The 14,109-nt window shown below is 33.4% G+C and overlaps 1 protein-coding gene across 1 annotated transcript in view; it reads left to right on the top strand.

Annotated features, from left to right (window-relative positions):
• The window catches only part of LOC134232900 (uncharacterized), a 47,228-nt gene that overhangs the window by 22,900 nt on the left and 10,219 nt on the right, over positions 1–14,109 (top strand). The window contains exons 13-27 of the mRNA XM_062714895.1: positions 1,034–1,275; positions 2,547–2,657; positions 2,940–3,091; positions 3,310–3,543; positions 3,703–3,838; positions 3,933–4,106; positions 4,638–4,850; positions 5,004–5,222; positions 5,509–5,597; positions 6,613–6,824; positions 8,092–8,243; positions 8,483–8,640; positions 9,221–9,315; positions 9,724–9,921; positions 10,194–10,459. Of these exons, the coding sequence (XP_062570879.1) occupies positions 1,034–1,275; positions 2,547–2,657; positions 2,940–3,091; positions 3,310–3,543; positions 3,703–3,838; positions 3,933–4,106; positions 4,638–4,850; positions 5,004–5,222; positions 5,509–5,597; positions 6,613–6,824; positions 8,092–8,243; positions 8,483–8,640; positions 9,221–9,315; positions 9,724–9,921; positions 10,194–10,459 (2,651 nt within the window). The remainder of the gene's footprint in view (positions 1–1,033; positions 1,276–2,546; positions 2,658–2,939; positions 3,092–3,309; positions 3,544–3,702; positions 3,839–3,932; positions 4,107–4,637; positions 4,851–5,003; positions 5,223–5,508; positions 5,598–6,612; positions 6,825–8,091; positions 8,244–8,482; positions 8,641–9,220; positions 9,316–9,723; positions 9,922–10,193; positions 10,460–14,109) is intronic.

Genomic DNA, 14,109 nt, shown 5'->3' with positions numbered 1-14,109 from the left:
AAAAAATTTCAATTTTTCTTTGTAATTGTGTTCTTTACGTTTGTACTTTGTACTAATTAAAAACTCAGAAAAAGTTACACCGTATGCAGCATTTGACGCAAGAAGAGCATGCTAAAGCAGATAGTATGGCGTCTGCAGGGGGTTCATTTAGAGAAATCTGTAAAAAATGAAAGCAATAAAAAGCTTATGAATTCCACCCAAGAAAAGATTGTTGCAAATAGATTAATAAACATAAAAATGTTTACTATAGATAACCACAGCATTTAGATAGGAGCATACAATCAGTTGAAAATTGTTCCACAAAACTAGGTCAACCGGAAGTTGAGTGGATTTGGTATGGACACTAAGGCACCAGATGATTGCTAGGCGATATGAGAGTCAATGACTAATTGTTGTTTGATTTATAACTGGGGGACTACTCCTGTGGCAAACTCACAGACCACCTTTAGTGATCAAGAATTTCATATCTGGGCAAAAATGTTGTGCAGTGCACAGCTGGAAATTGGTTTTTGGAAAAGAAGGTCACTCAAGGGTCTTTTCATGATACAAAGACATTTTTCAATCCCACTGTTTTGGAAATAATGGCTTATTCTATACACTACCACCGATCCAGCAAATGTTCAGTTCACAAATAAGAATTAATGGTGTGTTAGCAATTTTGTCTAGTGTAGATATTCCTCTATATAGGAATCACATGTCAGTGCAATCATATCCAGAGTAAACTTTATGTATGTACATGTAAACAAAAGAAATTTTGAAAGCACATATCTGACACAAAGATTATGTATAACATTGAAATGTTTTTAAATGACTTTGAATTACGAATATTTGGGCAAGTATACGGTCTCTTACAAAAAGTGAATAGCAAAAGAGGAGGGGGGGGGGGGGGGTCATTTTAGGAGATTGTTCATAGCAACTCAAATCAACCTATCATTCTGTTTGTTATACCATCAGTCTCTAAATTGAAAGAGTTTTATAAAAATTACAGAATATAATAGGAACCCCTTGACATCACATTTCTCTATGATTACAGGCCCTAGCTGCCTTGGACATGACAGAGGACATTCAGTCCTCCCTACTGACCGTTCTGTATGATGTCAACAGGAAGGCATCACTCCGGACCCAGGCCTTCAGGAGACTGGCCGACACTACAGATGAGGGCCTGATAACCAAACTACTGGAGACTGTACACACTGAACCCATAGACAACATCAAACTGTACATGTCATCTTATATAGAGGCAGTGTTAGAAAATGACCAGCCAGATAGGATAGGGTAATCATTGTTGACACACTCAGATTGATACATTTAATGCAAAAGTGGGTCAGGTTAGACTTGTAAATAATATATACATGTTCTAAGAAACAAAAATACTTTTTGTTTTTACATAAAATGACCTTCAAAGACCTAGAGAAATTCATCTAAGAGGTTGTTTAAGGGTCATTGATACTCTGATAAGAGAGATAACTCTTAATGACAGAAATGCCTATTATCCCTTTCATAGATTTGTCGAGTTGAAATGTCTTTTTTGTCCAATTTTGCCCCGCAAGCTATGCTATAATTGTTTGTATTTTACATATAAAATACAATTCTTTTGGAAAATCATTAAAGGTACTTAGACACAGATTTGAAGTTAATATTTTCTCATTTTTTTTTTTGTATAATATCAGAATTATATATTTTAATAGCAGTTCACACAAAAATTAATTAAAAATCTTATTTCATTTAAAAGTTATTAAAACTTTAAAATTTTGGCGGGTTTGATTGAGACTTTCACAAATTTTAACTCTTAATCCTTGAAAAGTGGCAATTTTGATGTGTTTTAATGAGAAATATTAAAACTTTTATCAAGAAAAATAATTTTATTCAGAGTAGAAATGCAAAACACCTTCACAAGTTATCCCTCGAGCACACTTTATGTACACAGTTTTTGTAGTTTTGTTATTTGTCGAGTTGAAATGTCTTTTTTGCTTACCACATGCACGGACTTATATTGTGTGTTTGTTTTGCTTTCCCGCATGTCTAGCTGGATTATAGTATTAATATTTTTCATTTATACAAAACGAGATTGCCACTTTTCCTAAGGATTATAAAATTAAATTTGTGAGAGTGCAAGGATATGTCAATCAATAAATTTCAATTCTTTTAAACGTAAGATTTTTAATTAATTTTTGTGTGAAATGCTATCATATTAAGGTTCAAGCAACATTTTATATGAGTGAGCAGAGGGTTTATGAACCTTAAGATATATTCTAGGAGTTTAACGTTTCTGTTAAGTCATCATTGTGATGGAGATTAATAGAAATGTATTGAAACTGTCAAGTACAGGCAAGAAAATAGAGCTACATTGTAATTGTTTTCCGAGTTCATGACATTGATTCCTGTTCATCCTATTTCTCTTGCTTTTGGACAACATATCTTCATTTGTCAGTTTATTTTGTCTTATTTCATACTTTTCTGGATTTTTTACAGTGTTACTTGTGTGACCATGGATGAACTTTGATTTCTTGCTAAAATACAAAGGCAGTATTTCTTCTTTATTTCAGACTTAGGGATCTCTGGACAAAAGTGATAGAGAAGGATGGAAGAAGACTTCCCTCTCCCTCATCTTTCTTACAGGGGAAATCTCATTACATTGACTTGTCCAGATACTTTAAGTGAGTAGAAAATATTGCTACATTGAGATGTCCAGATACTGTGTATAGGCAGAAAATCTCATAACACTGACTTGTATGTCTATATGCTGCATGTTAAAAGAAAAAAGCTCATGTACTATTCTAGCCATAAACTTTTACTAGTGAAGAAAAATTCCTTGTGTTTCAGGCATAATAATCAATACAAATTCCTATATTTATATACAGAGCTCTTTTTTTCCAAGAAATTTTGATAGTGTGAAAACCCAGCCAGGCTTCTTTATAACATTGACTGTTTGTTGACAGGTTGCCGTTTACCGTCACCTTTGATGGTCTGCAGCTGGAGATAGACGTGGTACGTGATACTGTCAGGACTGACTTTCAGGCATACAGCATCAAATTAAACTACTACCATGGAAAGAAGCAGAATATTCTGGAACTGGAAGCAGATTTACAGGGTAATACTGCAAAACTGGTGACAAATTTCATCCATGTGTATGCAGACATGAGTCTGCAGACTTTAAAAATGATTTGACAATGAGCCAGTTTGATTTTGCCATTCTAAAGTTTTATTCAAAATGCAATATGATTTGATATTCAAATGTTAGTGTTACATGTATTTAGTAATTACTAAAGTATTAAAACATTCTTTTTTACTCATATTCTTCTACATCAGGACTTCAAAGCCTGCTCAACAGTGCTCTAAGTAGGAATAAAGGTTTCTACTATCTAGCATCACTTTTCACGGGATTTAAGAAAGCAGTGGAAAATTCTGCCCCAGTCGACTTGTCGGAGATGTTTGGTCACTTTCACCCAGACCTAGTCAAGGAGATCCGGGACCTGTTTCAGCTTGTTAACTACCAAAGTGATAAAGAGCAATTTGGAGGACTTCTACACTTTAAAATATTTGGTAATTATCTCTATCATTATGTTTTACATAGCTCATCTAAAAAAACATTCTTGCTAAAAACTATATGCTGTGATTTTATACAAAGGTAAATTCTTTGTTGCCACAAGGAAATTGTACTATGTCTAGCCATTTTGTATCGTTACTTTCCTTTTTTTTCAGGTCATGAAGTTGCATATGCTGATGTTCATACTCTACTTGAGTATTTGAGTGCAGAAAATCTTAAGAAAAAAGGAAATGAAATCCTGGAACTCTTAATGCTTCATTTTAACAAGGGTTATCATCGTATCAAAACTAGGTACAAAGATTTAAAGTTACAATTATGATTTCCTATTGCTGCCATACATGTATTTGGAAGAAATATGTCTTATACATGTTTGCTTTTCTTCCAGGTCGTCCAAAATCATGGACCTCACAAAAGTTCTGCCGACCGTCAGTGGGGCATCCCTTGCTATGAATGTCCTCTTCACACACACAACTGCCACAGAGGTCAAAGCCAAATTAACACTGAAGAAATTTCTGCTGGGAATGGGACCTGTGGATGTTCAATCTAAAATTTTTCATAAGTATGAACAATGTAACATATTTTTTAATCTTTCAAGTCCCTAGTCAGTTGAATTCACTGTAATGGTTGGGGTTGAAGGGAGTGTCCTTACGTTTTGTAAATGTCTTTTAATTTTTTTCCCAAGATATTTTTTTCAACTTTATGAAATGTTATCAATCTGCTATAAATTTGATGTTAGTTTGATCCTTTTTTTCCCCATATTAATGACCCTTTATAAATAACCATCTATAGAAAGTTCATTTTTCCAAAAATTCAAGCTTACATGCCTCTGGGCTCAACTGAACTTTTTTGATTGATATTTATTTTGTGTACATGTTTTTCTGTATGTATGTGTACAATCAAGTACATATATTTGCTACCCACAAGTGATCTTGTCTGTTATTACTGGATATATATCCACAGTGATCTCGCCTTTTACTCATCACCTGTTGGTATCAGTTTATGTCATTACTTGAACTTTGAGAAGTGAATTATGTAAACATTTTGAGTTTACAAAACTCTAAATGATATTTTGATAACATATGACTTTTAGAGGAGCTTTTGAATTTTTGGGACAAATGACTGTAAAGTTGCCTTCACTGATCACCAAGAGAGGCCGGATGGTTACACAGGGAACAGTGGGAGGGAAGTTTGATGTGGAGGCACAACTACAGGCTGGGAATCCACACAAAGACGTGATTAAACACTTCATTCTAACAATACTCAGCAAAGAGGATGGGACAAAAATGGAGCTAGCTTCAGTCAAGTGAGAAAGCACACTTCATTTCTTTATAATTTCAGATAAGACAAATCATTTGGGGATTTCGGGGTGGGATGTAATATAGCGATGCATAGATATTTATAACAGTATCTAGCACAGCACTTCTGTACATGATATTTAAATTTCCTTTTAAAACAGAAGCAGGCTTCTTTTGATGCATGGTAATGACAAAGATGTAGAGGAGATCCCCTACCTTCCAGCTTATCATGGAACATTTGAGCAGTGCTACAACTGGTCACTGTTGACAGATCAACAAACATGCATTATTGCAGAGTATCCTAATGTTACCACCTCCAGATCACATGCTTACTTCCCTTTATCGGGCCCCTTCTCAGCTTCAGTCACCAGGAAAAACAGGTACATGTACATCGTTGGATACACATGTAAACTAAGAATGTGCTTCATTTTATTAGTTGTGGAATTCAATTGTTTGAAGATGTATTTTTATCAGTTAAGAGAGACCCAGTTCTTTGCTTGCATTTACATTGTGAATATTTATACATGTATGTTCATATTTTTTGCACAATTTGCTCTAACTTATAAAATAAGAATCATCATAATCTCTCTGCATTGTTGTCTTTTTAGTCCATTTCAAAATGAATTCATCCCTGATTATGTACATGTATAACTTTAATGTTTGTAGCACATTCAAGGATTTAAAAATAGTTGCTGATTACAAAGAGAGAAAGGATTTGAAGGATAGGCATATAGAGATCCTGACAGAAACTACAGGTCAGTGTGCTATGTAACGGAGATGAAACTATTCTATAGTACTGTACTTGTGCTTGTGTTATTGTTGTTCCTCTTTCTACTGATAGATATGTTTAAGCTTTGGGGTTTGTATTTTAACCCTATCTGCTTCAATTGTGATCTTCTTCCATTTCTCACTGACGTGTGTAATTTTTTTTTTACATTAATTTTTTTGACTTTCTAAGAGTTACCTTGTAGATTTCAAAAAGATTTTGCATAAAGAATCATAAGTAAAGGATGTGTATTTTTTTCAAAGAAAGTGCATTTCTCCAAGGGGGATAATTAATAAGTAGTGAAATAAAGATGGAGTGTTATGAATTCTTTTTCTTTCAGATAACCACTTAGCCAAAAAAAAAAAATACAAGCAACACAATTTTAGTTCAAAATTAAAGGTTTATTATATACTGTTTGTTCATGTTTGTTTATACATGAAACATAGCTATGGCGAGGTAACAGTGGGGAATCATCCGAATCAAGGGTCATAGGAATACAAAGAAACATATATTGAATCATCTTTCTTAAGTAAACAAAATTCAGATCAAAGTCAGAATGATTTTCAGCATTCTTTATAATATAGAATTCAAGTTTGGCAACCAGGAAAAATATTTTTAAAATTTTGAGATTACCAGGATCAAAAACCAGTAAATTTTGAACATATCATTATCCAAAAAGCTATGATGTGGCAGCTCTGTTGGGGATCAAATTCTTATGTAGAATTGAAATATACAGATATTATCATAATAACCATTTTGTCTAAGAATTAAAACTAACCTTAATCCTATAGGATTAGAAACAATATAGTGCCTGTAGTCTAGTGACTATGTCCCTTTGGAGCAAAATTATCTAGCGTTATTTGTCTAAAAAGAAGTGATATAAAAAAAAATTAGCTAAGATACAATCTAAAGACAGTCTTAATAATATAAAAAATGACTTACTTTATTTTTTTAAAAGTATCAATATGTCACAATATATTTCTTAAAAATGTTTTCATTTTTAGGTGGTCACGAAAATCAAAAACTAAACTTCACTTTGACAAACCTGAAAATGGCAGACTATTCATTTTCTGCGCATCTTGTTACATCAAGCAAAAATCTTTCCTTTGATGCCATAAATGAGAATGACAGAGCAAATAATATGAGGTTGAATAAAAGAGTCAAAGGACTACGTGTGTATAGCAAGGGACATCCTTTGTATGGGCTTATTATGGAGGTAAAAAGAAATAAGTTTTGACAATAGTTGGTTATAAAATATATCCATTTAGGCTAATGTGTATCATGAATAAAAATGAAAACAGGTTTCAAATCAGTATCGGTATATGGTAAAGGTTTTCTAAGAAATTTTGTTTGCTTTTGCTACAGCACTCATCTCTTTATATTCAGGAAATATTTGTCAAAAAATCAAACTTTCTCAACCCACAGTTTTAACTGATCTGGATTGATGAATAGATATATTTGCATTTGTTTACATGGAAGGTTGAGGTAGAATTCCAAATGGTTCCTACATTTTGTTCCAAATATTCCCACTAGACTTTGTATCCTAATACAAATCTCACTGTCGCCTGCGTGGCGCAGTGGTTAGAGCATCTGCTCTACATTTGTAGAGTAAGGAGTAGCTGCAGAACTGTAGCTCTCTGCTTGAGAAAATTCGAACAGGTAAAACAGAGAGCTACAGATCCAAGCATTGTAAAAACCCTCAATTTATGCAGACGATTTTTTGTAGCTACTATAGGTATTTATTTCCTGTAGTTTAAGCTTTCTCTGGCTTTTAGAATGGTAACCTATAATTAATCATATATTTAACTCTTATTTTTGATACTTTATTTACCTTTTAATGGTCTGCAACAGTTCTGTAAATAGTTTTGTAATGTTGGTTTAAAAGAGTTCCATTTCGATGTCCGTAACCACAAACAGTCATTTGTTAGCATTGAAGGGTAAGTAAATTATCAGGAATGAAGTTAAATGTATAATTAATTATTATATACCATTTTTAAAGCTGAGGAAAGTATAAAATACAAGAAAAAATACCCAAAGTGAGCGACGAATAGAAAATGGTCGGCATAGATTGAAGGTTTTTACAATGCTTGGATCTATAGTTCTGCTTTATCTGTCCAAATTTTTTCTCAAGCAGAGAGCTACAGTTCACAGTTCTGCAGCTAAGTAAGGAGTAGATCTTTAATGAGGGGCATGGAGACTGTCCTTCGATGAGACCGTATAAAACCAAGGTCCTGTGTTGCAGTAGGTGCTGGCACAAAAAAAGATCATCACTGCTCAATAGCCCCGAGTGCCAAGTATACGACGAAATTTGTATCTCTCCACTTGCAAATGGTGGCTTCTCCATATGAGTGAAAAATTCTTGAGAGGGATGTTAAACAACAAACAATCAATCAATCAAATATCACACTTTGTATTTATTCAGGCATGCTCAGCACTTGAGAAACGAATGGCCTGAACTTTTTTCTTTTTTTTTTCAAATACAGGAAACATTTACCGGTAGTGATGTAGGAGGAACATTGACCAGAAACAGCTCTATTGAAATAAGTGCTCCGGAGTTTGAAGTCAACTTCATCTGGGATAAAATAAGATACAATCATGATCATATATACAGGAAGCTACAGAGAAAACTGTTCTGGTGAGTAGGATTTAATGTGGATACCTTCTTTGATCTTTACAATACAATTTGGTAATTTTTCTTAAAGTCCACTGCAACTTAAAACCTACAATTAAATTATATTACAGTAAAACTTGTTTAATTTGAACACCTGGTTCTATAGAAAATCGCTGGATTAGACAACAGTTTTGATGAGAAATTTTGTAGAAATTTGACTCTTTTTCATTTATTTTTGAGACTATAATACTTTTCTGCTTCAGCACTAAGGCTTGGCCCTCCCTATATCCACTGCACTTCAACACAAAATATGCATCAAAGAATCTAGACAGAACTGATGTATTTATTGAAATGGAATTAAGTGATTTCAATAAAAATGAAACTTCAATAAGAAATTACACTATTCACTTAGGATATCCAGGTAATCCATTTAGTTGACATTTAGTTCTTGTACATGTACTCATAACTTGTTACTAACTAATGTTATTCCATCCCTAGACAAACACAATTTGTTACTAACTAATGCTATTCCATCCTTAAACAGAAACAACTTGTTACTAACTAATGCTATTCCATCCCTAGACAAATATGACATTACTTACTAATGCTATTCCATCCCTAGACAAACACAACTTGTTACTAACTTTTAATATTATTCCATCTCAAGACAAACACAACTTGTTACTAACTAATGCTATTCCAAACATAACATGTTACAAATTCAAAAACACAACTTGTTACTAACTATTAAATCATTCATGTGTTAAATACAACTTGTTACTAAGTAACTAATACTGTTATCCCTAGACAAAACCTTCAGCACACTTAATATAAAAAATGATGGAATTTAAATATTTTTCATATGAGAGCTTTTTTTTTCCAGAAATCGTGATATAGTTATGTCATCACTAAATACAAATATCTTATGTCACATGTCATTGTACTAATATTTCAAAATCTGAAAAATATGAAGACAACCAGGTTCATATTTTTATGTTTAGGTCAAGAAGTTGAAGTAGAATACAGAGAAGAAAACAATGACACACTTTTTGATATTTCAGCAGATGTCTCATTCCTCAGACAGCATCAACAACAGGTACATGTGTCATTGTGATTCCAGTAGCTGCTTCAGTTCTTATTGTCTAACAATCTGATAAAATGCATAATGAATTTTTTCAAACATTGATCCATTGAGCAGATAAGTCTACAGAAAGAAGAAAAACTAAAAAGAAAATATTTAAGAAAGCAAAATAATCCACGAATTATATAAATATTTTCATTCGGACCAGGTAATTATGCGTTAGAGCTCTTAGGTTTTAGAAATAGGTAGTCTAGATAAGAATAGATAACAAATAAAGATTGGCCTAATGATTTTCAGGCCAATGGACTTATTTTTCAACATGATTCGTATACATGCACTTTTTTGTTTTTAATTTCCTCGCTATTTACAAGAAAAACATAAATATGTTTCCTATTATCCCCGAATTTTTTATTTTATGAATAGGTTAATTTTATGATAAATGCCAAGATAGAAAAGCCTGATGAAGCAAAGAATTCTGGATATCAGTGTAACATACTGCTGGAACAGAAAGGCAGATACATTGTGAATGTCTCAAGCCATATCAGTCTGTCTCAAAATATAGGAGCAGATATAGATGTGTTCTATAAACTGTTTAATTCTGCAGACCTACACAACTCCAAGGTAAATATACTATGTTTACATCAAATAAGAAATTCCTTATTTTATTAGATTTTCTTGTACCCATAATAATTTTTGTTATAAAAGAAACAATATAGTGTCTCAATAATACTTGTATAAGTGATATATGTGGTATTGTAAGTAATATATGTAGTTAGAAAGAAATAGCATTAAATTGTTTTATTTTTAACTTTATTCTTAGATATTTTAATAAATATAATGAAAATATTTTGGATATACTGTTCATTTACATGTATATATACTCCTTTTCATAGAATTTAAAATCAAAATCAAGCACATATGGACAAGATGGTGATGGGCCATACTCAGAGTGTGAATGGTCTGGAATATTACGTAAACAGAAGTGGAGAATGAAGGCAAATCTGACATCCAGGAGAACTCCTCTGATTTTACAACAGGGCCCTGCAACAAACTTAGACTACACACTTATCTTTGTGTACCCCTCCTGTGACAACTATGTGTACTTGATTGGTAATGGGTCTATTGGAAAACTGATCAGAAACACTTTTTTTAACAGCAGGTAGGACTTTATCAGAAAAAAGATTTGAAAAACTGATTTCAGTGTGGAAGAGGGGGAATTCTCCCATTTCCCTCCCTTTTTTTATTAGGTCACCTGAGTCACTCAGGTGACCTATTGCTATCCATTTTCATTCGTCTTCGTCTGTCATGTGTTAACATTTGAACATTTTCAGCTTCTTCTCTGAAACCACTGAACCAATTTCAACCATATTTGGTATACAGCATCTATGGGTGAAGGGGGACAAAAATTATGAATTTTATTGTCCCCGCCCCCTGGGGCCTGAAGGTTGGGGCCAAAACCACCAAAATTAATGAAATCTTTAAAGATCTTCTTTACTCCTGGACATCAAGCTGTCAAACTGTTTGCATGAATGTAATGAGCATTGAGTCCTCTATAAAAATTGTGAAATTTATGGCCCCAGAGTCAGGGTTCTAGTGCTAGGGCTGGGCTATATAGATTATATAGTGAAAATGCATTATTTTTATGAAAATCTTTTTCTCTGCTCCTGATATCAAATAAACTAACGAAGTACATAGTTATGATGAGCAAAAGTGCCACTTCCAAAATATTGAATTTTATGGCCCCAGGATCGGGGGTTCCGGTGTTAGGGAAGGACTCTATTGATTATATAGTAGGGCTGGGTAATGGCCAAAGATTTTGTATTGCCATATATTGTGATATTTTAAACTGTATTGCGATATGTATTGCAATATTTTCAACGAAAATAAAATGGCATTTTCTTATTAATTTACCTTTCATTTATATGCAGAATGTACATAACTATGATCAGTAACCAAAAGAAAAAAAAAATCTTGTTAATTCTTTTTAAGTTATGCTCTAAAATACACCCACAAAACAGCTACTGTTGTACTTTTTGTCTTCATAACAAACCTTTCTTCCATTTATTTTTACATTTAATGATAAAATTCCTTAGTCTAAGTATTTTGCCTGTATATCGATATTACAAAAACCTATTGCAATACGAAATTTTTTGTCATTGTATTGCAATATACCGAAATATCGATATTTTTCCCCAGCCCTATTATATAGTGAAAATACATTAATTATTTGAAAATCTTCTTCTCTGCTCCTGGGTATTAATTAAACTAAGTGCATACTGATAGTTATGATGAGCAAGAGTGCCTCTTCCAAGATTATGAATTTCATGGCCCCTGGGTTAGGGGTTTTGTCTTTTGGTGGGGGGGGGGGGGGGCTCTTTTAATTATGTAGCGAAAATACATTAATTCTTTGAAAATCTTTTTCCTTTGCTCCTAGGTATTATGCCAATGATCTAAGTATATATATTTATGACAAAGAAAGGTGCATCTATCAAAATGGTTAATTTCATGCCCCTGGGTCAGGGGTATGGGGGGGGGGGGTTCATAGTCTGAAAATAAATTAATGCATTAAAATCTGCTCTTTGGTATTAATCAACCATTTATGATGAAATAAAATTTATGATAAAATTTCCAAAATTTTGAAATATCTGGCCCCATCTGGGTCAGTGGTTTCTTTTGGGATGGGATGCATAACTGGTTAAAAAGTGGAATTGCATTTTCTCTGTTACTCTGATCTACCTCTTGGTATTTAGTAGTGTTGGCACTAGAGTAAGCAGGCTAAGTGTATAATTATGATATCGGTTAATGGTGCCTCTTACTCAAAATTAAATTTCATAGTAAGCGCATGAATATAAATGTTTTATAATTTATAAATGTAAACAAATTCAATTTCCCTTGGATTGTTAATGATACCGTTAGACCTATAAGTGCATGGTTGTAGTGAATCAAATTGTTTTGATTAGTAACTTGCATAATTGATATTTCTTGCTATGTATACATATTAATATCTCAAATACCGCATTTGACTTACCAGTAATAAGCTTGTCGAGTTGTAACAAAGGAAAAACAGCTGAGTTGAAAGTTCCAATCCCTGTTTTTATATTCTTTAAGCCAGTGATTTATCTCAAATCCCACATTTAACTATTTATTATGGAGTATGTAAATAATTATTATCCTTGATTGCTATATATTTCTGGGGGTGAAAAAGAAAGTGTAAACTGGTGATTGACGTTGACGTATTTATTTGTCTTTGTGTGTGAATTCCCTATTAATTTTCTTTATTTTAAAATCGTAAATCTTTGACGATATCGTATGTGTGTATTGTAAGTATAACGTCTCTATACAATATGTTTGTGCATTACTACTACCAATAAGTATAAAATAATAGATAAATAATAGTTATTGATACTTTTACCAAAAATCATCCGAGTAACCGGGTACTCGATCGGAAGATGAAGCGAGTAACCGGTTACTAAAAATCGTCCGATTTGCCAACACTAGTATTTAGTAACTAGAGTAAGCAGGCTAAGTGTATAATTATGATAAGCAATGGTGCCTCTTTCAAAATTGTGAATTTCATAGCCTCTGGTTTAAAACACGAACCAAATTCAATTGTTGGAAAGTTGTTACATGATACTCAGGTGACCTATAAGGCCTGTGGGCCTCTTGTTTTGTTTGGTAATTGCAGTGGAATTTCTCTATGTCAATCATTAATATCTCAAATACCTTACTTACCAGTATGTCGAAATGAGTTGAAAGTTCCAACCACTGTTTTTATATTCTTTACCCTCATTATCTCAAATCCCCAGATATCCTTGCTTTTCCTTTCCTCATTGCATGAGTTTGAGATACAAAGGTTTGACAGTACTGTAAGGCCTGTCAGCTTACTGTGAGATATCTCTGACATCAAGGTTTGAGTGTACTGTAAGGTCTGTCAGTTTACTATGAGATATCTCTGATACCCAGGTTTGACTGTACTGTTAGGTCTGTCAGTTTACTTTGAGATATCTCTGATACCCAGGTTTGACTGTACTGTTAGGTCTGTCAGTTCACTTTGAGATATCTCTAATACCCAGGTTTGACTGTACTGTTAGGTCTGTCAGTTTACTTTGAGATATCTCTGATACCCAGGTTTGACTGTACTGTTAGGTCTGTCAGTTTACTTTGAGATATCTCCGATATCAAGGTTTGACTGTACTGTTAGGTCTGTCAGTTAAACTCAGTTTACTTTGAGATATCTCTAATACCCAGGTTTGACTGTACTGTTAGGTCTGTCAGTTCACTTTGAGATATCTCTAATACCCAGGTTTGACTGTACTGTTAGGTCTGTCAGTTTACTTTGAGATATCTCTAATACCAAGGTTTGACTGTACTGTTAGCTCTGTCAGTTTACTTTGAGATATCTGATATCAAGGTTTGACTGTACTGTTAGGTCTGTCAGTTTACTTTGTGATATCTCTAATACCAAGGTTTGACTGTACTGTTAGGTCTGTCAGTTTACTTTGAGATATCTCTAATACCCAGGTTTGACTGCACTCTTAGGTCTGTCAGTTTACTTTGAGATATCTCTGATACCTAGGTTTGACTGTACTTTTAGGTCTGTCAGTTTACTTTGAGATATCTCTAATGCCCAGGTTTGACTGTACTGTTAGGTCTGTCAGTTTACTTTGAGATATCTCTAATACCAAGGTTTGACTGTACTGTTAGGTCTGTCAGTTTACTTTGAGATATCTCTAATACTCAGGTTTGACTGCACTGTGAGGTCTGTCAGTTTACTTTGAGATATCTCTGATATCAAGGTTTGACTGTACT

The sequence above is a fragment of the Saccostrea cucullata genome, unplaced genomic scaffold (genome assembly GCF_032062105.1).
Source record: "Saccostrea cucullata isolate Sc308-1 unplaced genomic scaffold, CSIRO_AGI_Scuc_v1 ctg52, whole genome shotgun sequence".
NCBI classification, from domain to species: domain Eukaryota; kingdom Metazoa; phylum Mollusca; class Bivalvia; order Ostreida; family Ostreidae; genus Saccostrea; species Saccostrea cuccullata.
The sequence above is the reverse complement of the archived record's forward strand: the minus strand, read 5'-3'. Positions and strand labels throughout refer to the sequence as shown.